The 27,014-nt window shown below is 33.8% G+C and overlaps 2 protein-coding genes across 3 annotated transcripts; one reads left to right on the top strand and one right to left on the bottom strand.

Moving 5' to 3' along the window:
• LOC148622909 (hillarin-like) lies at positions 1 to 10,966 on the top strand. Of its 2 annotated transcripts, XM_088573238.1 has the most exons (9): positions 1 to 94; positions 515 to 655; positions 1,358 to 1,462; positions 4,192 to 4,418; positions 4,522 to 5,893; positions 6,816 to 6,981; positions 8,695 to 8,975; positions 9,271 to 9,453; positions 10,554 to 10,966. In XM_088573238.1, exons 2-9 carry the CDS (start codon positions 563 to 565, stop codon positions 10,662 to 10,664), a joined length of 2,538 nt encoding a protein of 845 aa, XP_088429364.1. In that variant the 5' UTR covers positions 1 to 94; positions 515 to 562; the 3' UTR covers positions 10,665 to 10,966. The 2 variants fall into 2 exon arrangements, with proteins under 2 accessions (XP_088429364.1, XP_088429365.1); XM_088573239.1 differs by lacking the exons at positions 1 to 94; positions 515 to 655; positions 1,358 to 1,462 and adding an exon at positions 665 to 1,297 and having other exon boundaries at positions 10,554 to 10,965.
• A 170-nt stretch (positions 10,967 to 11,136) lies between these two features.
• Positions 11,137 to 20,254, bottom strand: LOC148622908 (small ribosomal subunit protein mS27-like). The gene is made up of 10 exons (XM_088573240.1): positions 20,154 to 20,254; positions 18,514 to 18,606; positions 18,122 to 18,189; positions 17,200 to 17,267; positions 16,814 to 16,928; positions 14,426 to 14,504; positions 13,876 to 14,045; positions 13,024 to 13,266; positions 12,093 to 12,242; positions 11,137 to 11,605 (listed from the first exon to the last, which is right to left on the bottom strand). Exons 1-10 carry the CDS (start codon positions 20,218 to 20,220, stop codon positions 11,192 to 11,194), a joined length of 1,467 nt encoding a protein of 488 aa, XP_088429366.1. The 5' UTR covers positions 20,221 to 20,254; the 3' UTR covers positions 11,137 to 11,191.
• Positions 20,255 to 27,014: the final 6,760 nt, after the last annotated feature.

Here is a 27,014-nt window from a genome sequence, read left to right as displayed (position 1 = left end):
AACAGTTCATTGAACACGTATAAGTGTTTTGTACTATTTCCTACACTGATTCACCGGTCAATGACTTAATATGTAGTTACTATCCATTAAAAAGGTGAGTCTTACATACGATTTTTTTTGTTATAGTTTATTCTTAGTTTAATTTTTGTATTTCATTTAATCATTAAAACAATCCAAAATAACCCACACTATAAAGTATATGTAACGATATTCGCATGAATTCGGAACTAATGAACAGTTGGGCACAAAGACAATTATACAAAACCACAGACAACAGAGAACCTAACCACAGACAACAGAACTTAACCACAGACAACAGAAGACTTATAAAGCAAGTAGAACTTGATCGAGGTATTTAGAACTAAATAGCTTGCCAAATTCATACTAAAGTGGTGCATTTGTTGGTACTCTTTTAGCAACTGTTATTTTATAAATGTACATGTAAATCAATGTGAGGCACTATGATATAATCATAGTAATAATAATAACAATAATTATTATTATTATTATTTAGTATCACTCAATACTAGGTAATTAATGCTGCCAAAGGCTTCTCCATAACATGGGTTGCGGTCAGTCTACTTTAGCGGATGCTGATAAAGATGAAGAGTTGCCACAGGAAGGTCATTTTGACTTGGAACATGGAAGGGACACAGTGAGTTATGAATTCATGGGGTATCAGTCAAAAAAGAAACAAATAATAATTCGCAACACGCAATAAGCAGCACAGCGAAATGTTTTAAAACACACAAATAGACATTGATTTGCTAAAGTATGAACATATCTCGAAATCAAACATAGTCAAACAATCGAATGCAATCAGATTTAAAACAGAATTGTGGAAAATAGACTGAAAAACAAATAAGACATTACAACTGAAAGAATAAAACTGAACATCAAATCGACAAAAAAAAATTGGGGGCACGAACCAGACAATTGCATGGGGACGTTTTTATGCTTTTTCAATAAACAACCGGCGAATATTTTCAAAATGTATATCCAATCTAATCGGATGATGAAAAAAAGATACATGGTGTTCACCTGCCTGTTGTATAATACAAAAATACCAATCATATACATGAAAATTGTAAATTTCGATATGCTGTACACGTGTAATAATCATCAGCAACATAAGAATAAAATTCATTTGTATGAAAGAAGATCATATTCCAACACTTAATTTTTATACAAGAAGTCCTCAAAACCAAACCTATCGAAATAGGAACCCGAATCCATCAAAGAGAGGCTCTACCATGTGCAATACAAGGAATATGGTGCAATAATATATAGAACTCGTGTAAGTATTACTAAGTATTTTTGAACCGTACAGACTTTTGATTGTTGGCTTTTTTTTTAGCTTAACCTCCCCATGAACGAACCACACTATCCATCACCACACGTAGGGGCAGATTTCGACTTATCCGAGTACGACTTCGAGCCAGTTGATCAACATGCCATGCTGGTTTGTCTTTTCTCGTTTTTATAACCAGGATCCCAGAGATATGATACCAAACTGTGCGTTTGGTATTAATCATCGTTACGTCCATCAAAATATTGACAAAAATATCATACTTCAACATAGAAATAAAGGATAAGTCATGCAGAGATATCAAAATCCAAGCTCACGACCAAGACGTAAGACGGTAGACAACAGAATGCAAGAGGCTCCCAGGAGTCTGAATCGCTCACCTTGTTCAATTTCTACCCTTTAAGAGCAATAACTCTAACAAGGAGTCATCCTACAACTTTGATGACCATATCATATGAATCATCTAATCAATTAAAAGTTATTTCTTATCTGTCATAGTTTTCAAGACATTTGCCAAAAGTTGCAAAAAGTCAGTTTTCACCTTTCAAGGGCAATAACTCTAGCAAGGAGTCGACTGACAATTTCAACTCAAAAGACTTTTGTGGTAATCGCTGAAAACTGCAAAACATTTTTTCCGCCTTTCAATGGCAAAAATTCTTACAAGTTGTCAGACAATTTTGACCCCGCGGAGACTCTTGAAAGCCCCACCATAAAGACTATTTCATCAATTGGAAGTTTTTTTCTTTCTATAATAGTTTTCAAGATATTGGCTAAAAACTGTAAAAATGTCTATTTTTTCGCCTTTCAAAAACAATAACTCTAACAAGGAGCCGTCTGAAATTTGTACCCAATATGACTTTTGTGGAACTTATAAAGATCATTTTATTTATGAAAGTTTTTCCGACGCATGCAGTCGGTATAGTCTCGCTTTTTACCCTTGAACCTTAACGACGCAAGTCACCTGATCACAATTCTCTTTCCCGATTGGCCAAATACTGATAACTTAGTGGCGTTTGAAAAACCTGCATCGAAAATTGAAATTACGTGCCATGGGTTATTTCCTGAATGGAACGTAGAAAATTATGAGTAAAAAGAACAAATTTTACTGCGTCGGTTATCTTTTTTTAAATAGTACTTGTTTTTCTATCTATTATGGATTTTAAGATATTGGCTGAAAATTGCAAAAATGTAATTTTTCACATTCAAAGGGCAATAACTCTTACAAGGAGTCGTTCGACAACTTCAAACTAATATAGTCATATGTAGATCTTATCTTAAAAATCATTCCATCAATTGAAAGTTTCTTTGTAGTTCAAGATATTGGCTAAAAACTGTAAAAATGGCAATTTTTTGTTCGCATTCAAAGCAATAATTCTAACAAGGAGTCGTCTTGCTATTTTCACCCAATATGACTTTGGGGAACTTATCATAAAGATCATTTTATCAATGAAAGTTTTTTTTCTTCTATTATAGTTTTTTTTTAAGATATTGGCTGAAATCTGCAAAAGCTGTCATTTTTCATCTTTCATAACTCTAACAATGAGTCATCAGACAACTTCAAACTAATATAGACATGTAGACCTTATCATATTTCACCAATTCGAGGTTTTTTACATTCTATAATATTTTTCAAGATTTTGGCTAAAAACTGTAAAAAATGTTTATTTTTACGCCTTTCAAAGGCAATAACTCTAACAAGGATTCCTCTGTAAATTTTGACTCGTCTGAGACTTTTGTTATACTTGTCATAAGGGTCATTTCATCAATATTTTTTTCTGTCTATTATAGTTTTTAAGATAATGGCAGAGAAAACTGCACAAACTGTCATTTTCGTCTTTCAAGGGCAATAACTCTAACAAGTAGTTGACCACATGGAGACTAATGTAGTGCTCCTCAAGCTGAAGAAAAACTTTTATTTTCACGTATTTCTTTTAGTTTTTGAGATACATGTAGAAATTGATGACTTGACCCCCGTGGTCAAAAAATGGCAATGGCAGCCATGTTTTGCGCTTGAACTACAGAACTGACATAATTTTTAAGGTAGATACCCTAAGGATGTTGATGAACAAGTTTGGTAATAATCCACTGAGTAGTTTCAGAGTAGAAGATTTTTTAAAGGAAAGTTAACTACAGACGACGACGACGGACGCCAAGTAATGACAAAAGTACACATGGCCTTTTATGCCAGGTGAGCTAAAAAAAAAAGGGAAAACAAAACATCACAAAAATGAAGCGCTTGCGATATGAACTAAAAAAAAAAACGAGAGTGGTATCAGGTGCTCCGGAAGGGTAGGCACACTCTGCTACGCCAGCGGCATCCATCAACATTTTCGGGATGAGTTTCTCTCTGAATATTCTCGTCTTTGAGGTAAAACATCATATCGGACAATCAAAATGTGATGAAAACTATAACTTAAAACTGACTTACAAGATTTTGCCGTATCCTCGTTCTTAAAAAAATTCAGCGTACCATCATGTGCACGACAGTAACGGGTCAACATTAAATATATTCTATATAGACTGGAGATGATGGATACATTGCCACTAAGAAAGAAGAATTCTAAAACAGAAAATTCAAAATCATCTCGTTATTATTACCTTTCGAATATTAGTATTAGTTGTCTCTAAGTGTTGTACAAAGGACGCACAAGCGTTCAGTTAAATTTTCGTCCTTGTGATATGCAGTTGTTTTGAGTTCAAAAAAGTAATTTGTTTAAAAAGCACTGCACGCTTTTCAATCCTAGAAGGTGTAATGATAGTAGATGTAGCAGTATATTACCATCCATACGGCAATGACAAAAATCATTAACCAACTTAATGAATCTGATATATTCATCGAATTGCAGTTCTGTCTAAAATGTATACTTTACGTATGGTTTCAGGCACCACATGAATTATCAAAAAGTTATGAAAAGTTGTGCAAATACCTTGCAAAACCGGAATTCGATGAAATAGAAATAGTGCGTGCCATTATGGTATGGATAAGTTGTCAGAGGATTCGAACAAGATTATATCCTGCCTCTTTGTCCCCGCAAACCCCAATAGGCTACATGAAAATGATCAAGCACAATACAGGGACATTTGCTGCTCTATTTACGCAGATTTGTAGGTAAGTAGACTAAGTTAGGGTCGTTTAAAAATATTTCCATTTGTCGTTCACCATTTTATACATAATAACATAACATTAAAAAATTACTCTTTCCTCTTCTAAGACAGGTAAACATACCATGTGTCATCATCAGAGGGATCTACAAGTCGTCACATTTCGCTCCCTCTAGAATTGACCCAAAAGATTTCAGGTGTACTTGGTGTGCCGTATGTTTGGATGGTGACTGGGGGTTCATCCATCCTTTCCTGATATGCACTCCATCATCGCGGAAAGTGGAAAATGCATGGGAGTCGATTGAAGATGGTGGGAATTTCATCCCTGGTCCAAGACCGTGGTCTGAAGATTGGAACACCATTGATCCATTGCGTGTAGCATTTCTTCCAAACATGGAAAAATTCAAACCTCGGAAAAAAGCCAAAATAGGGAATAAAAGGGCTATAAAATCTGTAACACCAGCTCCCTCCCGAGCATTGAAGAGAAGAAAAGTCCGGGCGGAAGGTAACCCTGATTTAGTTTTAGACACTGGGATGTACAATAAACTTCTAAAACTCGACGAAGAAGCAGAAGATGAGGTCGAACCTAGCGATATGATTTTTATACGTAGGACAAAACGGTGCTTCAACGAAACATTATTTTTGATAGAACCGCGGAAGATGATATTGTACTGTTTCCCAGACATTCATGAATGGCAGCTATTGCAGAGACCCGTAGAGATCAAACGCTTTCTAGAGTATCCACATCTCAGTGTTTCTTACCATGAGTTTGGCTTCTGTAACCCAGCGGATCAAATAACCAAATACATCAGTAAGGATGGAATATTGACATACAAGTTGAAAAACAGTAAAAGAGAGTATGTAAACAAACTGAAGCTGGGCTACGAATTAACTCAGCTTGGAGGAAGAAAGACATCTAGTTTTGAAGGTTCGTTTGTGCTACTATATCGGGATTATGATATTTGGACCGTACAGTTGCGATGTCCTACAAAGGGTTTCTACAGACTTGTTATATATGCCAATGTGAATACAAATGACTTTTCAAAGTGGATTGTTGATACCGAAATAGAGTGTCAAGACGTGAAGAGACATTGCACATACATTCCGATACACCCTGGTACAGCTGGCTGGGGTCCTACTGCATTGACAGACTCACTTGGTCTTCACCTGCCCTCCCACGAGGTTGGTGTGATTCCTATACTACAAAAAGAAGAATATGTAGTCAAATTTATCCTGCTTCGTCATATTGACATGAAGTGTGAACTTTCGCATAGTACACTAGACAAGAAAGATGTATCTAAGCATCTTACACACACACTGACTAACAGGGAACTTGACTTTAAAGTTAGTGCGTTAACAGAAGGAGACTATAGTTTGAGTATATATGTTTTTAATAGTCGCTTCAAAGAGTACGTAAATGCGGTAAACTACCTATTCACTGACAAGGATTTGAAGAGTTCACTTGGAAAACTTCAGCGTGAGGTAAAAACTACAGATTATTTAATTCAATTGAACCCAATGTTCGCTGTATTTTCAACACATTAAAAAAAGTACTATCATTTAAAAAAAAAGTAAAATTTGTTCTATTTATTTATAATGTTCTATATTTCATCCAGGAAATTACACATGGCACGCAATGTAAATTTTCGATACTCCAACGCCAGTAAGTTATCAGTATTTGGCCAACCAGGAAACTGAATCGTGATCAGGTGACTTGCGTTTCTATGGAAGAGCGTCTTTAAGGTCAAAGGGTAAAAAGCGAAACTATACCGACTGCGTCGGAAAAACAAGTAAACACATAATACCAATCGTACTATTTTTGTAAATTAACGATATGCTGCACAAATGTTTCAATGAATTACCTCTCATAAGCAACATTAAAATCAAATATAAAGGAAGATATAAATCCAAATCTGAACTAAATGTAAACAAGAAATACTCGAGCCCAAAAGTATCGAAATAGGACGCCAAATCCATCACCAAGAGGTTCTACCATGTGCAATACAAGGAATGAAGACTCGGCGTTTTCGGTATTTTGAACACCAAAAGAAAGCAATTATGAAGCATGTGAACGGATCATTATCAATTAAAAAGCTGCTTCACACCAATCCAAGCCGGTTGCAAAACTGGTCAGTTTGCGAGGGTGGTCCATTCAACATCAATCATTGAAGGTTACAAGGCTCATCCGGATCACATTATTCACTGTCGGTTCCATGACTGTCCAAGGTTACATCAATCACTATTTGTTGCAAGGGTGATCCATTTCACACCAAGAAGACTGTTTTTGTAAGTTACTCCAAATTGTCGGTTGCATGTTTTTCCCCTACATCGCAAAATTATTTCAGTTTGCTACGTTAAAAACTCTGCTTTTAAGCAGCATATATCAGTCTTTAATTACTTGCAGCCGGTGCCTATTAAGAAGGCTAAGTATCGACTGAAGCAGGCCTGCATAGGTGACAATGTGGAGGAGCTAGAAGATGCTATACAATCTGTACTTAAAGAGATGCCAAATGGGGACGAAGATGTAAGAAGGGGCAAGAAAAGACTAGCATTCATCAAGCTGCGTAAGGGTAAGGATTAGTAGGACTGTTTTTTTTTAATGTTTAATGAAGCTAAGATGAGAATATTATAACAATATGATTGTGTAACTGTAAGAGAAGACAAGCAAATGATAGAAGAAAATACAAGTGCCATTTGATTACCAGGTACTCGGATAATTCCAGAGAGAAATATATTCCTTGATACAAAGTTTACAAATAGACCAACTATCCTGAAATGTGTATTTAAATGAAAGTAAACATCTTCCTGATCTCAATAATTTGTGCAAATTTATTCGCAACATTAACAAAAAATTAAAACTCTCCGGTTGATAACGTTAAACGAAATTTTCTAGTGCACCTCCTAGTAACTGTACTTGTTGTACATGTGTTTCATTATTATTCTTAGTGTTCTTAATTATATATGTGGTGTTTGTATTTCTATACCAAAGGTGCTGTTATTTAGAGAATAAAAAATGATGTACAAACTGTATGTCGAAGTTCAAATTTTAAACATAACGTTGATAATGAACATGTTAAAAAAAACTAAAAATTGAAACTGGACATTGAAATCTTAATTTACGGCTAAATATAGAATTCCGAACCCCTACCTTTTTTTATATATATATATATTTAAAACCCTTGAAGCATGATTTGTACTGAGTTGAAAACAGACCAAAATCAAAATTGGCTTCGCTTTTAAATCATTCCATTTTTTTTATCGATAAAGCCAAATGTTTTAAAACGTAAAAAGCCTTTTTTTTAACCGAAAGGCATCCTCCCAAGTCAGGGTTTGAGGGAGTGAAGGTGGACTAAAAACTCTAACTATGGAAGATGACCAAAAGGGAGCTCACATCAATTTCCTAACGTTTCATCAAAATTTGTGGAACCATTTTTCGATTATTATACAATTTTCCATACCACAAGGATTCCACTTTAAACAGATGTGTGGAAAAGTAACTGAAAGTCAAGAAAGTGATAAACAAGCACGGAATCCTACTTACAATCAGTGATAAAAATGGTTGGTGTTTTAAGGAAGGATACATTGACAATATCAATAAAATATTTTAATATCTATAACTGCTCGAAGATGTACAGCCTTATAATGAAAAGACAAGACATAGACATGTCTGGACCGGCGTCATTGTCATATATTCTGATATTTGTCAACACAATAAGTATTTTCAAAATGCATATAAACACTAAGTAAATTAAAAACCTACAGTGTGGTTACTATTTTCCTATCTTGAAAGTAATGTACTTATAATAGCATATACTACTGAAAAATTGCGAAGTTCACCATGCTAAAAATAAATGAAAAGAACCATAGGAGGTGCACATTTTCAATATGTATATAAACACGGTGTTAAGTTTTAATATTATTGGTTCAAAAACTTCGAATTACACGAAGTATGTATCATCAACTACATAAAGTGACAAAATTTTGACAACTTCAACATGCTAAAAAGTAGGAGAAAAAATAATCAAATTTCTTCAAAATAGGAGATATACATCTTCAATATGTATATAAACAAATTGCTTAGTTTTAATAATACTGGTTTAGCAGAAACCCTTGTGGTACTCCTGCACCCCTGTGGGTGACGGACGGGCAAAGAGGTGAGCGACTACTAGACCTACTTTCATCGTTAGTGACGCAGGTTAAAAAAAAGTATGATTTTTAATTAGACACACGAGTGGAAAAAATATCTTTCCCCGTCTTGTTTTTTTTAAACGAATTAATTACAGATTTAAGAGATGCCATCAACAGAAGACACATAAAAACGCTGAGCAAAGCTATTATAGCAGCACGGAAAAGTAGATTCAGCAGGTATCTGAGGCCTAATATTGATGCTGCAGAGGACCTTAAGGCTCATCTAGAAACTTTGGAAATGTTTTCACATGATGTGCTGGAACTAAAACAAACAACAATATCAGAGATAGAGAACTACGTCCATCCACCCAAAGGTGTTATCAACACTATGCAAGCCACATACCTTTTACTGGGTGAAGATCCGAAATACTTAAAGGTAAAAAAGTTACAAGAATTGACTATCTTGGGCAAATCAGAATAACATGGAAGTACCGTTAGACTATTTCAAAACTCTGACCAAAGTAGATGAGAAATATACTGGAAATTAAATAAACAAAACAATAGACCAACTTAAATGTGATTGAGAAGACTGATGTTCATTTCTTGAATACTTTGGCATGTAATTATTCAAAAATATGATAGATTGTGCCAGTAGAAATTTCTCAAATAATACATTGGTACGACCATTAAAATATTAGTTATTAGTGGAATTGATTTCATACATTTTACAGGAGTGGGCGAACATTCAGGCTTTACTCAGGAAACAACATGACAATAACATTATTGTAAGAATTAAGAACTATACTGGTTCAATAACACCTGATATAATCAGAAAAGCAGCCAAGAAACTGAGAGGAGTGGATGTAATGGAAGTAAAACATGCCAGTGCAGGAGCAGCCACATTCCATCAATGGGTAAGTATTATCTCTTCCAGAGCATGCATGGACAGTATTTAAAATATTGTCAACAGAGTCGATCCAGGATTTCCAGTTGTATTTATAAATATCATGATCTCAAGCAATAAATCAATTTTTCCACTTTTTTAAGGGGATCATGGCTAGCTTTATACCAACTTAAAGCTGTTTCCACTTACATTAAAATCAATATTGAAAAAAACCTTTGTGGACCCACTCACAATAGCCACATATCCCTATGCCAGACAAGACCGTCCACATATAAGATTTCTCTTGACAAGAACATGGAATTCTGATCCCTTTATAGCTTTAAAAAAAAAGACAACCAGCTTTTTCAACATCTGTTTTGAAGACACTGGTTTACCATTTATTTAAAAGTTGTATGATGGTGCATTTGTTGTGTTTCACCACATCTAGATCTGTTCATTGTTCTACTACAACTTGTAGAAATATTCTACAGAGAAAATGATCAAATGGCATGCTAAAAATATGTAATATATTTAAATGGAATTCAGTTGTATAAATTATTTATCAAGTTTCCCTTCTTCAAATTTCTATGAAAATCATTCCAATTAAAGCTTTTTTGCTACCAACTTCTTATTGAGTTTGAAGGGAATCATTTCAGATATAGAGGGCTATCAATGTGATAAGTCCTCATCCTTTTAAAATAAAAATGCTCCCTTCATTGATAGATTTATTTGAAAATCAATCCCATCCAAGTTTTTATTGCTATTAACAAATCACCCAAATTTGCAATGGTCAACTGATATGTTGGCACTAGCCAATTTTTTAATCAGAATAATATACTGTATTTTGAGATTAAATTAATGAAAGGTATTTAAATTGGTGTACATTTCTTAATATTTTGTTAAAAGTATCTTATTTCAGTATGAAAAAAAATTCTCTGAGTAGAGCTAAACAATATGATAGAGAATGATTTGTTCAATCATGTATTGTGACTTTATTATGGAAAATATAAAAAACAATGAAATGTTTATACACAGTCTTCCGACAAAATGGCAATATTATCTTTTTATTCCTAAGTTTCTATATAGAAGCATTTTAAATTTTGTCATGATCATAATACATGTAAATTACAGGCAAGAAATGTTTTAGATGAAATGGAGGAAGGAACTTTTTCCCCAAGGAAGATGTCACAAAACTTTGACAGTCTACTTACTGCTAGAGATAGATACATGTTGAGAGGATAACAATACTGAGATAAACAGGACAAGCTGAACCAATTTTTGTCGTTTCTACTTAAAAATGATTAAAAGGAAAAAAACATAAAAAGTGTAAAAAAAAAAATTTTAACTGCCTTTTCAGTTTTCTTTAGCTGCCTTTAACTGCCTTTTTCAGTTTTGTTTCAACATAAATTCCTGTGTATCATTTTAATGTACATTATGAAAATTGAATAATACATGATAAGCAAAGACCATACCTAAATTGATTTTTTAATACTATTTTTTAATAATTTACTTCAATACTTGGGACATATTGTTGAGAAAACTTGTGCACCAATAGTCATCTTTGATATAAAAATGCTGAAGAAAAAATCCAAGCTTCTCATTTTTCTTCATCAATCTAACAAATAGATTACAACATGTTTCTGTGTACCTTTTTGCAGAACATTGTATATGTGTTTATGGAAATTTCTAGAGATAGAGGCATAAAATTATACACTTTTCACTTTTCATATCTATTTTAATACAAAAACATCTATTTTATATATAACAACTTAAAATCTCTTCTTCTTTTTCTTCTTCATCTGTAACATTCTTTCTAGTCTGGCCTCCTCTATTTCATCTTCATCAAGTTCTTTCCGTTCTGGTTCAGTATACGGTATAGGTGCTTTCATTCCTAATACCTTGATTTCATTCTGGTATGTAAAGTATGACAATAGTTCTTCCTTTTCTTCCAGCGATATGATTTTCTCCTGAATTTCCTCCATTTTCTTTTGTCTCATATATTCTGAGATTTGTTGTTCCAAAACTTTGTGCCTTTTGACCTCCCATGATTTAATCAGAGACCGTAGTTCAGAAGTATCTGCCTCTTCATACTTAGGCACTTCTGATTTCACATAGTCAATTATGATTGTTTCAAGATTGTCTGAGCTAATCTTTGAATCACTTTCTAATTTTCCCTTTAGTTCCTGTTGAAATTAAGTCAAAACCATGTATGTATAGATGATAATGAAATGATTAATTTATATAAAAAGTAACTGTGGTTAAATTATTTTGAATAAGAAAGTATATGAAATTTTAACTACATGTAAAATCAGAGCCGATATCAACAAAATGCCCAATATTCCTGGATACCTATCAAGGCATGTGAAATATTCTAAACATTACTGGTAATATCACAATATTTCAATACTCACAAGAAATTGTAAAATTTAATGGACAAATTTTAGTATTTGTAGCATTATCATCCAGATTGTTTGGATAGGAGTCTAGTTGAGATGTTCGGCTTTCACCACTGCAAGTAGTCTTTGTGCACTGATTTACATTTGTAATGAAAAAAAAACCACTAAAACTGAAAGATGTCCATTTAATGTTGGCCTCGTTTTGACAACACCATAGAAGATAATGATAACTAAATCACCTTTTCACATTTAACTCATGTTATTATATCATTACCTGCCACTTTTTTAAACATTGTTCCTTTTCTGTTGGAGTTAATTTTAATTTTCTAATTTCATCTTCAATCCGTAGTAAACCTAAATCTATTTCTGGTTCCTCTGGATCTCTTGTAGGGGCATTCTCTAACAAAACCTCAAATCTACTAACCTGTAATAACAACATGTCTAATGATTATTAGGAGTAAGATGGTAGCAGTTCCTCCACAAAAAATTAGGACATTTTACTTGATATTGCCTAACAGCTCAAGCTCTGAAGTGGGGGTATATTGTTTTACACTTGTCCATCTGTGTGATTTCACACTTTGTTTTGTATTTTTCTCTGCAACTATTTTTCACAGCCAACTGATATTTTGACAGAAACTTTATATAGGTGTGCCATGTTGTGGGATTAGGTATTTGGCAACAAAATTATCCTGCTTGTCAACTTGGTTTATATTTTAACCATATAGTCAAGTTTGGGTGCAGTATCACTAGGGAGCATTGGCTTTGTTTTGTTTACTCTAGACATGTCTATCAACTATCATTTTTCTCCATTTGTCATCAGAAGTTTTTAAATAAAGAAAAATGATCTGATAATCAGATACTCATCCAATCAAATGATCTGATAATCTCAAATACCCTTCCACTCTGGATATCACAGACACCTCTTCACGCAGGTGACCTTGTAGTCAGATACCCTTCACTAAGATGATCACCAATACCCCTCCACTCTGGTGTTATGGTGATCACAGATACTCCTCCATCTTAAAATTTTTAAGTAAAGAAAATAACATACATCCTGAATTTAAATGCAACATATACATGTATGGTACATTATGATTGATATCAACCTGTTTTTTACTGTCCACAATATCATTTCAAACATTTGAAAAAAGTGAGTAACGGGCTTCCAAAATGTGTAACATTTAATCATTACGTCAAATACTTACAATATCTTGTGTTATCACATCACTGTCAAGCTCTGATATCCAAGTTTCTAACATCTGTAACGCCTTTGAGAATTTTTCATACATGCCAAGGCCTATAAACTGTAATGATCTTCCACTGACGTTGTTTAACTCATTCCCTAACATATACAGTGTTTTACCATGTAGAAATTCTTTACTCTGAATATTGAAGTGATCATCATAGTAAGGGTAGTCAATAATACCCACAGCCTGCCATACTTCTTCCTGTTAACATAATAGACTTTCATATGAAACTTCTATTTCATGTCAAAAATTTTACCTCTTTATATTGATATGTGACCTCATTTTCATTTTAAATAAAGTTATTTGATTGCTTTGTATAGGCTAGCGTCTGGAAAGCATGTTTAAAATCCAGACATCTTGGTCCAGATATGTGATCATCTCTACAAGATCTGATATCAAGAGACCTTATGAAATGAATGGCTTATATATGTTGTCACTTGTCCTAAGTAATATAGAGACATGAGGTAATGACTGGTTTAGATGTGGTGTCACCTGTCCTAAGTAATTTATGAACCTTATGTAATGACTGGTTTAGATATGTTGTCACCTGCCTTTAGTAGTTGATGGACCTTAGGTAATGATTTGTTTAGATAGGTTGTTACCTGTCCTTAAAAATCAAGGAACCTATGGTAATGACCTGTTTAGATATGTTGTCACCTGTCCTTAACAATCAATAGACCCTAGGTAATTATCAGCGAAAATATTATGTCACCTGTGCTAAGTACTTAATGGACCTTAGATAATGAATGGTTTAAAATTTGTTAAGTTTTCTGTTCAGAAATCTTACACTTTTTAAGGAAATTAACATACCTCTTCCTCTTGTTCTTCCTCATTGTTTGTTTCCTCTTGTTCACCTTGGTGTGTATTCACAACTACTGGGTTATACAACAGTTTGGTAGTGGCATATAATGATAGGAGATAATTAATTCTGTTACTATAGTCTTCTTGTAGCATTATATCAAAGGCAATGTTTGATGCATCTGTAATGAAAAAGATTTTAATATATCATTCATTCTATAAAAAAAAACTATAGATATGTGTTTGCTTTACATGGACCAATTTGAAAATGGTGTCAAAAATTAAAACCTAAATATTCTGTCAGATTCAACATATCAAACAACCCCAAGATCTTCGAATGGATATTCAACCCCACTGAAATTGCATTTGTACAAAATACAGAAATTTATTACTAAACAGTCAGTGCTACAACCCTAAAATCATGACTGAAATCATAACCTCCTTTTTGTAATATGTAACTACAGGATACAATATCATAACAATTATAAAACTGATACTTAAGTTATTGACCTGAATCTTGGGGATTCAAAACAAATATACAAATAAAGCACACATTAATTACCATTATACATTTCTTTCTTGATAAAGTAATCCATTAATATATTAGCTGACAGAGGGTCTAGATGTAAACCATATGCTATCTGAAATAAAATATATAACGGTATGTATTTTATGTTCTAAAAAGGACTTGGAAATGTTTTATGAATGGACCAACATATCATTCCTTCAGCTACAGGTTTAATAATATATTCTGTCACACCCATAAAATTTCTGACACTAAAATTACATTTTTGGATACTACTACATCTGTAAGAGATGGGGAAATGTCAATGGATCTTCACAGCAAACCAACTGATAGTCACCAATACTTATCTCCCAATAGTTGTCATCTAAAACATTGTACTAAAAACATACCATACAGATACTACAAATTTGGTGCATTTGTTCATCTGACGATACCACCAACAAATGTCTAGATGAACTTCGTGGTTATTTGTTATTGCGTGGCTACGAATCAACAGATATAGATCAGGGATTTAAACGTGCTAACAACATCAGCTGTTATGATCTCCTGGAGTACAAACGCAAAGAAAAAGAACAAAAGGGTTTCTTTGTGCTTACTTACCATCTAGCCTTTGGGAAATTCTCGCAGCTACTTCATTCGAATTGTAAAGACATTCAAAAACATCCTAAGCTCTCCAAGCTCTTTCCTGGGGCCCAGTCATGGCATTCCGTAGACCTTAGAGTCTAAGAGATGCCCAAGTAAGAGCAGAGATTTCATTTCAGCCCAAACAAAATACAATAGGCCAGTGTCAACCATGTGGAGATAACATTCAAACACTACTGCAATGGAAAGGAATATGCCATTTTTTGCGACGTGACTTGCAAAACCAAAAATACCATACACCTTCTCCAGTGCCGATGTGGTATGCAGTACGTTGGCGGAACAGAACAACCTTTCAACAGGCACATGAATGGTCATCACAGTGACTAAAAATGCAAACCAGACCTCCCTTTAAGTCGCCATCTTAGATCTGCCGTACACACCCAGTAGGATCTTCATAACATTGTTGTTACGATCATAGAACATAATAAAAAACTGGTCAAAATGTAAAATAATTCATTTTTAGGTTTTGGTCTAAGGCTGGTACAGCACTTCATGCTATACATCAATACGCCGTACTACTATATTTTGATTTTTCTTAATTGTCTTCCACAGTTAATTCATTTTTTAATTTTGATATAAACACCTCCTTTGTTATTTTCATTCAGATTCCTTATCATTTGCTTATGTATGCCTTTGATAAAGGTACAATCACCCACAGCGTACGTGATTCAGCTTCTGAATCTACGTTTTGATCTTGAACTTTATTAGTTTTATGCTGAAGAAGGATATTGGTTATCCGAAATATTCAATGAAAATTTTACCATCTTTTGGTGATGTTAAACATATTTAGACGTTTATTTAATTCATTGTTATGTTTCGCATCATTTTTAACGATCCATCACCCCGTAAGAGTGATTGTTGACTTTTACTTAGACGATTAATATATATATACTGCATCAATTTTCTAACATAAACAATGATGATATTCAGAGAGAAGATCAGCCTTAACTTGATAAAATTACAATCGCCTGATGCAATTCCTAAGAAATTAAATGGCCAATAGAGAACCAGTTTCAAACTAATGATTCCATAGATCTATGTCCAATAGAAAGTTTAAATCTTCTTCTTAGTTGTCAGTGGGCCATCAAGAGTCATTTAATCAAGAGAAAACCAACTCAATCCCCAGAATATCATCTTTGTAGGCAGTAGAAGTCTGTATAGATAGACTGTTCTGTGAAACATCATTATTGAATAACATTTCCCTGGTGGACCTCTACAAAGGGTAAACCATGACAATAAGATTCTTACTTATCTGTTCCTAGAGGAAAAGAATTGATATGTATTTATCTTATATAGTTTGATTTCTTTTTCTTGATTTTACTGATAAATTCCTTGATGAAGTAGATGGATGATGAATAGAACAATATTCAAAGGAATATAAGTTACTATTTCATGCAATATTCACCAATTATTTCTGTGTCTAATCTAACAAGAAAATTTCCTCATTTATTATCCGACTGATACACTGACACACTCTAGTGTGGGACAGGAAAAAAGGATGAGGAGAAAACCTGCTTATCATTATTTCATGATTTTCTAATATATATAATATTCTCATTGCAAGGTAATATTAATATATCATATCTCCATTAATATATCATATCTCCATTAATTGCATGAATATCTTCTATTTGATAACTTCCAGTCACTTACTTACATTAAAAACAACATCACTGTTATGGTTTCATTTTATTTAAGCAACAATGAATTGATATGATCAACTACCGGTACCTACAAATGTATAACAGATGTACTACACTACCTTAAATGCTATATACTTACTTTATCTTTCAAAATTTCCAATAATTTGTCAGTCAGATCTGCATCAATAAAGCCACGAACAATACCATGTTTAATGGAAGGACTAATTTTCACCCCATCTGGTGTCTTACGATACCTTTATAGATAAAAAAAGTGAGACATACCACACCTTACAAATGGTTAAAAACTAATAAGAAAACAGTGATAAAGGAACTTTTTAAAATTATGTGTTTATACAATCACAAAGAATTGAAATAAATATGAAAACATCAGCATTTACTGAATATTAACAAGTTTTCTAGATATATCCAATAGCTATTCAATGTATAAATAATGAAAATACTTCAAAGTTTGATAACTCATAGGTGATCATATTGCGTTTTTGATATAAAATACTCTATGCTAACCTTTTTAGGGCACTTTCTATGAATCTCACTTCTGTGTCATGTAAATCTCTGTCAATTTTATTAGCAAGCTGAAAAAATTCTGGAGTGTTAGTTTCCTAAAATTAAACTGTAGAATATACACATTGCTTTATTTGAATGTTCTAAATCTAAATCATTTATAAATTATTAAGGAACCTTAGGTAGCACCATGGGTCAGAATATCCCACACGCCCACATTTGCACTTATGAAAATTTCAGTCCCTGTACCCAAAATAGTGGAAATCAATTCCAATTTTTCCTTGCTACTAAGCCTTCGCCAAACTTAAAAAGAAATCAGTAAAAAAATGATGCAGGCCTAAATTCTAAAGTATTAACTTTTTTAACAAAGTCCCCATCCCAAAAATATGGCTCACCTTCACCGATTTCCCTGATAATCCAACCCATCCAAGCCTTTAAAGCCACTAACCATTCACCAAGTTTAAAACAAAACCAAAAAAAAAATGGTTACTCTATCCAAGTAACAAGTCTAAATCAGTTATCTTTTACTATGTCCCTCCCAAAAATAGGGCACCAATGGAACATTAAATGATATCCCACCACATAATGGTGAATAAAGGGGATCGCAACATGTTCAAAATGGCCTTACTCCCAAACTACTTTTTGGATGTTCCTGAAAATTTAACTTAATTTAGTCCCTTATTTGAATTCCAAATTTTCCTCCTATTGAAGTATTATCATTAATCCAATTACTAGTAATATATTTTTTCATCATACTTGGTATTGCCAAATAAAACTTGTTTTCCAAGTAAAATCCCACTTGGTTGGGCAATACTCTTGGTGACATATCTGTCCCAACAGCATTGTATTTCAAAATCATTCTCTATTACAATTTAATAAAAAAAAAACATAAGAATTAGGTCAAGATTGTACAAATGAAACTTACTATGTCCATATCAAGAAAACTACACTGATCTTTTTCAAATTTATTGTATACATCTATCACATAATCACCTGTAATAACAAACAATCAATGAATAAGTATAATATGATTCTCTTTAAATCATGAAAAATGAAAACTTATTTTTCGATGATCATTTAACATCAAGATGAATTGCTCATTGCAAGTTTCAACCACTTTCTCTAAAATATTTCACTCACTATTTATTTTCATGATTTCCAAAAGCATTATCCAGGAAGGGTATGTGACTCAATGAACATAGTAGTAAGAAATTAGCCTGTTTAAAATGCAATGCAGAGATAATAATATGCAATAAAAAGATGAAGGTTCATAAACATATCTTACAACCATCTAATGTGTACATGTGATAAACTTACTGAAAGCTATTTTTGACAGAATAGGAGATTTCAGTCTTTCATTCCATACATTCTGGCATCTGTATGCTTCAGATAATAAGGTTCTGCATAAATCTACAAGAACAAATTTATTACGTAATGTTTTCATGAATCCTTTTAATTATAATCAAGAATATGGTTTACCTAAATCCTTAAGTTTGTAAACATGTTGGGGCAGAAAACTATGAGGACAAACACTATTGACAATAATGCAGACCAGTGTGTCCAACTAAAATTTTGTTTTTTGATGAGTTTACCTTTTTCTCAAGAAATCTGAAACTCATGTTTACACTACCAAAAGAACATGGACTGGAATGATTATGACTGTTAACCTCTGAGACAGAGTATGTGGGAGATCTCTCTGATTTCAACAATATTATGAGGGTGATTTTGCTTGACTACTTTTTGTTCTAATTACATGTATAGAACAGTATGCCTGTGCTACTGAAACAACCAAATTTTAGCATCTAAGAATGATTCAATCTACATTTTGTAGATGGGAGGTTCCTCCATCAGTGTGACTTAATACATGTACTTCGGTTTTTTTTTATTCCTGCAGGTAAATATTCAATGATAAAAAAGAAGTCTTCTAATAAGAGTACAAATGTACTTCCAAGTAACAATCAGCTGATTCACAAATTGATAGGGAAATAATCTAAGTTAATAACAACAAAAGTGGCAACTATTTTTTTTTTATTTTTGATTGCAATATACATGTACAAGTATAATGTGAGAAATCTTTCACAGCAGAAGTTAACTACTACAACATACATGTACCTCCATATTCCAACCTTCTTTAATTGCAATCTGCAAAATCTGACTTTATAGAAATATACCCTATCTGATGAGAAAATCCAGTAATCCAAGTAATCTTGAGCATAAGCAGTTTAAACATACTTTATAGTCACTACTGTAGTATTTTGAAGTTTGCAAAGCAAATAAATTACATGTAACTATTAAACTGCCATTAGCAATGTAAATTTTGTTTCATTAATATTTTACAAATTACATGCCGAAAATTAAGAACCTAACTCAAAATGGCTGGTCAAATAGAAAACTGTATAGCATTTTGTAAAAAAAATTTACAGCGACTTCAAACATGTTGCTAGAGGTTAGGATGGCACCAAGTCAGAAAATTAACAACCTCTAGCATTGCTAGAGTATTGATGTAGGAGTTTTTTTTATGGTCCATGAATGTTAACATGTACATGTACATTCTTATACAACATTTTAGAAAGTAAACAAAGTAACACCCTTTGTACCTTAAGCAAAATTGTAGTAAATGTACACATGTACAATTTTAGTCCGAATTTCTTCTGACCCTCCTCTTTTTTATTTGGAAATTGTTATCAATATCCAAAAGACCAAATAAAAAAGAGGAGGGTCAGAGGAATTTCGTACTAGTACAATGTACATGTCTAATCCCTTTTGGGATTCAGTGTCCGGAGCTACTTTCTGAGTGGGCGGCCAAATCAGAAAATAGCTCCGGACACTGAATCCCAAAGGGATTATGTACATGTCATGTAGCTCCGATGTCGCATAATTCTGGGAACACACCTGTCATGTAATATCAGATAAAAAAAGGTTCGTGTTTGAAACTCGTTTATTAACAGAAAACTCACCTTTATTAACTGGCAGTAGTCTAGAAACATGTTTCACGTGTGCCAAAAGTCGACACAAGGTTGACATCGTTTTTAGAGAGGGATTTATTTGTACTGGGGAATGAAACGTAGTTTTAAGAACAGAATTATGTCACTTCGTACCTTATGAAGACAATCCCTGAATATTCGCCATTCAACCCAATCAAAAAGTAAGTTTCAACATCATTTAGTGGATCAAAGGAGTATCCAAAGACGCTAGTTGGGTCACTATCCTATGCTTATGATGTATCAGAAAACACAATTTTAATTTATTTTAAAATTTTACTCTACATAGTGTGACGGTCTAATTTTAAACAAGTGGACACTGGGATGGTTCCCATCCCATTTTACTTGGCAACCAATCATTTCTCATGGTTCGAACCAATCTTGTTCAAAATACAATTTCTGTAGTTCTGTACCTGTTCATTAATATGTCTTAGAATACGTACACGTTTACCTTGTTTATCTTGTCTTTGAGATCTTCTAGGCGTCGCCTCTCTGATCCTTTTTAATAATATTTGTATCAATACCCGCTTCCGGCCCATAAAAGTCAGGTAGAAATTTTATTGGATTGCTTTTCCAATGAATATTTGGGGAACTCTTAAAATGTTTATGTTTATGGCTTCTACACGTGATACAGGCAGTAAATTCTACATGTCCACAACTCTTTGCGAAAAACTAAGTTTCCTTTTCTTTGTTTTACAGTGTTTTGCATTGTTTTTTTAAATATCTTATATTTATGACCTCTCGTATTCGACTCTCTGATAGGAAAAATATTATCACATTCAACTTTATCAATACCATTAATAATTTTATATGTCTCAACTACCGTGTGTCTGATCTGGCCCTTCTGTACTGTAATGGTAGATAGATCAGCCTTTCACCACAGCTCATGTTTTGGACCTCTTTTAATAGTCTAGTTGCCTTTCTTTGCACATTTTCAATTAGGATTACTTCCTTTTTTAGAAGTGACCAAACAGAACTACCATACTCCAGATGTGGACGTACTAGACTTCTTTGTCTAAATATTTAAAAGTCCTGTTTATCAAACCTAGTTTCTGATTCGCCTTTCTGACCTGGATATTTATATGTTCATGAATATCTAGTTTGTTATCTATGGTGATTCCGAGATCTTTTTCTTCGTTTGTCTGTATTACTATCTCATTATTCATGGTATATTTAGAACCTGTTTCTTGACCTATATGCAAATGTTTGCATTAGTTTATTGAATTTTAGTAACCAATCATCTGACCATTGCATTAGTTCGTCTAGATCACTTTGTAGACTAATATTTTCTTTGTCACTATTTACTGTGGCATAGACTTTTGTGTCGTCGGCAAATAGTGTGACTAGGTTTCCAATAGCATCAGGGAGGTAATTTATATATATTGTGAAGAGTATAGGACCAAGAACACTGCCTTGCGGAATTCCACTGGTGACACTGGACCAGTTTGAGTGGTCTCAATTTAGAACAATTCTTTGCTTTCTATTGTCGAGGAAATCTTTAATCCAATTTAGTACGCTACCGTCTATTCCGTATCCTCGGAGTTTGTGGATTAGTCTTTTATGCGGCACTGTATCAAAGGCCTTCTGGAAGTCGAGATAAATACATTCAATAGATTTTTGGTTGTCTAGCTCGGTTGTCCACTTCTCCATTACTTCTATTAACTGGGTAAAACAAGATCTTCCCTTTCTGAAGCCATGTTGGTGAATTGTGAATAGTTTGGTTTTTTTTCATGTGTTCCACAATTTTGTCCCTGATTATTCTTTCCATCGTTTTACATATGATGAAGATAAGACTGATTGGCCTATAGTTGGAAACTTCATATTTCGGGCCTTTCTTATGAATTGGGGTAATGTTAGCTACTTTCCATGCAGGTGGTAATTCTTCAATATCCATTGATTTCTTGGATATGTTGTAATTGGTTTGTGATGCTATCAACAGTTTCCTTAATTAGTTTCGGGTGGATGGAGTCTGAACCTGGAGATTTATTCTCATTGACCACATTCAAACGTTTTTTTAAGTAAGATTTCATGAAATTCGATCTTCTGTAGCAGCTCTTCAGTTCTCAGGTCAAAAGTTGACATACTATCCGAATTTGCTTCGTCTGTAGAAACACTATGGAAAAGAAAACTCAGTAACTCAGCTTTTATACCGTTGTTTGTCTTCATAATACCAGAACTATCTTTTATACAGTCTATATTTTCTTTCACTTTGGGTCTTGGCTTGGACATATTTCCAGAAAACCTTTAGGTCGTCTTTTGTCTTTAAAGCTATAAACTTTTCGTAGCGTACCTGCGCTTCTCGAACTTTCTCACTTGCTATATTCTTCGCTTGATCATATTTCTCTTTGTTATGTGGATTTCTGCAGTATTTGTACTTTTTCCATAATTTTCGTTTTGTTTGCACTGCAGCTTGTGTGACTTTGTCCATCCAGGGCGTATCGTAGTACTTTTGATTAGATTTGCTCACTGGTATATATTCTTTGCAGTTGATAGATAGTTTATCGGCAAATCTATTCCATGTGTCGTTGATACTTCCTGTTGCCAGAAACGGTTCCCATTCAATGTCTTTTAACATTCTATTTATAGAGTCATGATCTCCCTTGAAGTAACACATTTTTTTTTTTTTTTTCGTTAGTTAAAATACAAGATTTGAATACAATGTTAAATCCAAAACTTTAAGCACAATGCTCCAGGTTGTCAACCATACCCATTTCATTCGTAAAAAGAAGATCCAAAATACTAGGTTCATTGTTTTCCCTCTATATCTTGTTGGTTTTGTTTCATATTGGAACAAAAAATAGCCATGATTTTCTCTAGAAATTTAGCTGCTAAATGTTTCCTTCCCACTATTGTGGTATTGTTCATCCAGTTTATTTCCATAAAGTTGGAGTCTCCCATATGCAGAATAAAGTCATATTTCATAATGTGGTACTTCCTGTTTGACAATATTGAATATAGCTTTTTTACAACTACTTCATTTGTAGCAGTGGGCTTCTGTAAATACAGGATATTAATACGTTACTAATCCAGTGTAAATTTTTTGTTGAGGGTGGTGTAGTGTATATCCTGGTATGTTCCATATACTGTCGGTGTAGTCAAAAATATTAGTAGGGTGTTTTGGGAAGATTTCTGTTATTGCTATAATGTCAACTTTCTTTTCAGTGACCAGTGTTATAAGTTCACTCAATTTGTTGAATAAACTGTCAGTATTTGTTTGGGTTTTTCCATCTTGGAATTTCTTGCTTGACACTGATGCCACCAATAACCGTCCAATCTCCCTCAACATCCGATTCGTCAATGCTAGCAATCATATCAACACTGTTGTTTAGCAGGCAATGTTGGGGGGTGAAAATTGCCGGGGGTTGTTGTGACTGGATTAGCGAGGGGGCGATATAATGTTCATCTTTTCTGTCATTTGTATTAATGCTCTCGTTGGATGCCACTTCAGGTGGCTTGTTTTTGTCAAGGCATATTGTATCTTCATTATACATCTGGTCATTTTGATTTTGGCTGTAGCACTTACTTTTTTTTCTGATTTTCTCGTCTCTATTTGTGCTCCTCTCTCTGTCTTACAGTAAGGTCTTTTACTATAATGCACTTTCCAAAGATAGTGTCAGACAATGACTTTATTTTCGTGGCATTGTCAAGTATGTTTTTTCTATGTCTCTTGTTTTTCATTATGATTTTAAGTGGCTTGATTTTGTCCTCTGCCTGATTACCCAGCCTGAATGCTAGTGTGAAACCGGAATCTGGAAATCCAATATTTTTACACAAATCTTTAGTGTGTGTTATCATGTCTTTTTTCTGAGCTGTTTTTACTGTTACTTTCAGGTAAGTTAAACACAATAAGATTTAGTGCCCATCTCTGTTGGTCTTCGATTTCGTTTAATTCTTTTCTGACATCATCTTGGAGAGATGATTTGATTTGTTCTTTTACCGCATTTACAAGCCCAGTTTTTAGTGGGTCCACCTCATGCTTAACCCTAGCTCCAATCTCCTGATTAATGATATCTATTTTTTGCTCAATTATAGAAATTTTATCGTGTTTTTTCCTCAATTAATTTAAGTTGGTGTGCTAAGCCTGTCATACATGGAAAATTTTGCTTACACACATTGCAAGTCCTTTTAAGATTTTGAGTGGTATCTTTTAGTGCTAGTAGTACAGTTTGAGATGTATTTGTACATTCTATATAAAAATTGAGTTCACATACGCAACATGCTATGCATTCTTTATGGTCATCTAGACTGATGTCACATTTTGGACAAGTATTACTGCCCATTCTTGGGCGTTTATTTGTTTTACATTTGACAAAGGGAGTTTATGTTAATAGGCTGTAAGCAGTTTTGCAATCATTGTCACACATATCTGCAGTATTTGGTGAATTTTTGTATAACTATTTGAAATTTTGTCTGCCCTAGGCGTCCCAGAGCAAATGACCTCTGAACAATAGGTGAGGCTTCTCCGCCTATTTTTCAATTATGGTATAGTCAAAACGAGGCTTCCTAGTTTAGCTTTTTTAATAAATTTTGCTAGAGAAGGGTTTCCCTTCTCTAGATTAAAAGCAGTTTCAAGTAAGATTTCCCCACTTTGATATGAAGATAAAATAAAGCAAGGCTTCCCCGCTTTTTTGTTATCACCAGGGCTTGCTGTGTCAAGAGCTTCGAATGGATTTATATTACTCCAGTTTGGTATAAGGATAAAATAAAGCAAGGCTTCCCCGCTTTTTAATTTTCACTATAAGACTAGGTTTCCCTATTATAAACGTTGACCACATAAACTATTCTGATATATTGTATAAGATAAGGCTTCCCCATCTTTTCAATTCAGTCACTTTTGTACATTTTCAACTGATTACATAGCCTTGGAAATTTGATGTATATGTCTGTGAATAAATGTATATAGCAAACATGTCACTATATAATAAAATATCAGACTATGACTCGTTGGTTCCAATTGTACAAAAGTTTGGCTGAGCTAAATATTGGAGAGTCTAAGATAGTGCTATGGACAATTATGTGATAAAACAACGAGGGCGGGAGCGGGATTAGGGACCACAATGATGATGGAGGCATTTTGGACTGAAACACGGACGATGAGACACGAAATTAACACGTTCAGAGTGTGCAGTTGGTGAAAGATATGCAAGAATAATCAAGGGAACCAAGATTAATGCAGTAATCAAAAGAATGTAATCCAGGGACAAAGACCAGACATAGAAAACAGACATACACATCAAAGACCATGAAGTAACTAAAATCATACATAAAAAGGGACAAAAGCAAATGATCAACTCGGACTCCACTAAAAACTGGGAGCATGGACGTCCAAGAATGAAGAAGGACAGTCACCCAAGATTGGCTTTCCAATTCTTGAAAGTTGTACAGGAACACCAAGGAGGAGATGAGTCAGGAATTATAACGGAGAGTTTAATACCTCCATATATAGACAAGAAGAAGATTTTTGAAAGACTTGAAGCTAATGATTAATTAAACAGTTAACAAGAAGAAGGTGAACATCACAGGGAAGCAGTATAACCATCACTACCAACAGTTAAATGGCCAACATCAGATTGTAAGAAAGAATGGATGTACCAAAAGTGATACTTTCAACATTGGCAGTGAGTACGTTCATTATGCAATGTGAAAAAAAAAGGTTTGTAATCAAAGAACAGAAAAGACAGAAAATCATACCACAAAAGCGATCAGTTGAGTAAAGAGGATTGCCCAACTTGGGAAAGAACAGCGACATAACTGAGTGCAACAAGGAACCATATATACAGGATCGAACGACTTTAAAAAAAACTTAAAGATTTCAACTGGGAATGAATAAGAGCACTGAGAAGAGCAGAGAATCGCAGAAAGAACCGAAGGGACAGAACAAAGAAGAGATCCAAAACAGCTAATTTATTCAATTTCACGAAAACTGATTTGAGGTAATCAATCAAGCCGCTCAGACTGGCAAATAAGGAAGTCGGTCAGTATTTGAGAGAAACTCACATTGACCTGGATAGAGACATTTTGGATCTTTGATTACAGATTAAAAAGTCTATAAGTGGTTAAAATCAGATCATTGTTGTTTCACCAATTCTAAATAAGTGAATCAGAGCTATATCACTGCTTAATGTCGACGAAAGGTTTACTTAACGATCCTGGCAAATTGTGTTATAACACATGCTTTATAACAACTATATTAACACCTTAGACTTTTCATCCAGAATTCATACCCCGGACTTGACTTGTTATGAGCAACTCGGCGTGTGTTTCTAGAAATGCAGAGGACGCTTACCCTACCGATGCACCTGGTCCATGCTCCCAGTTTTTTTTTTTTTTTTTTTTTTTTTTTTTTTTTTTTTGTGGAGTCCGAGTTGCTCATTTGTTTTTGTTACTTTTGCATTCTAAGTATTTTAACAAAGACCATGCCATGCAGGAAACCCATGAGAGAACAAACGAGATTTGATTGTTTTGTGGTAAGACCTATCAGATGGAAGTATACCGTACAAACCTGACCACAGTGAAATGCCACATACCAGAAAATAAGAGAAATACCACAATATTATTTCAACAACTTTTTAATAAGGTTCACAGTTGTAAACTACACAACACCATGGTATCGTTCGTAACAAGATATATACATTTAAGAAGGTAGACTTAGGGTAAGGGACATAACTCATGAAATCAGTGATATTTTTGTATTATATTCATTTTCACCAAAGCCTCTCAAGCTTTCGTTTGAAGCAGAATAAAATGAATCCAAGTTAATTAGATGCTTACATAAGATTGATGTACAATGCTGAATACAAACGTTCCAATGATTTTCAGGAGTTGTGTCCCTTACCC

The sequence above is a fragment of the Perna viridis genome, chromosome 3 (assembly GCF_037379345.1).
Source record: "Perna viridis isolate PV_CMFRI_1.1 ecotype Kerala chromosome 3, ASM3737934v1, whole genome shotgun sequence".
NCBI lineage: Eukaryota > Metazoa > Mollusca > Bivalvia > Mytilida > Mytilidae > Perna > Perna viridis.
The sequence above is the reverse complement of the archived record's forward strand: the minus strand, read 5'-3'. Positions and strand labels throughout refer to the sequence as shown.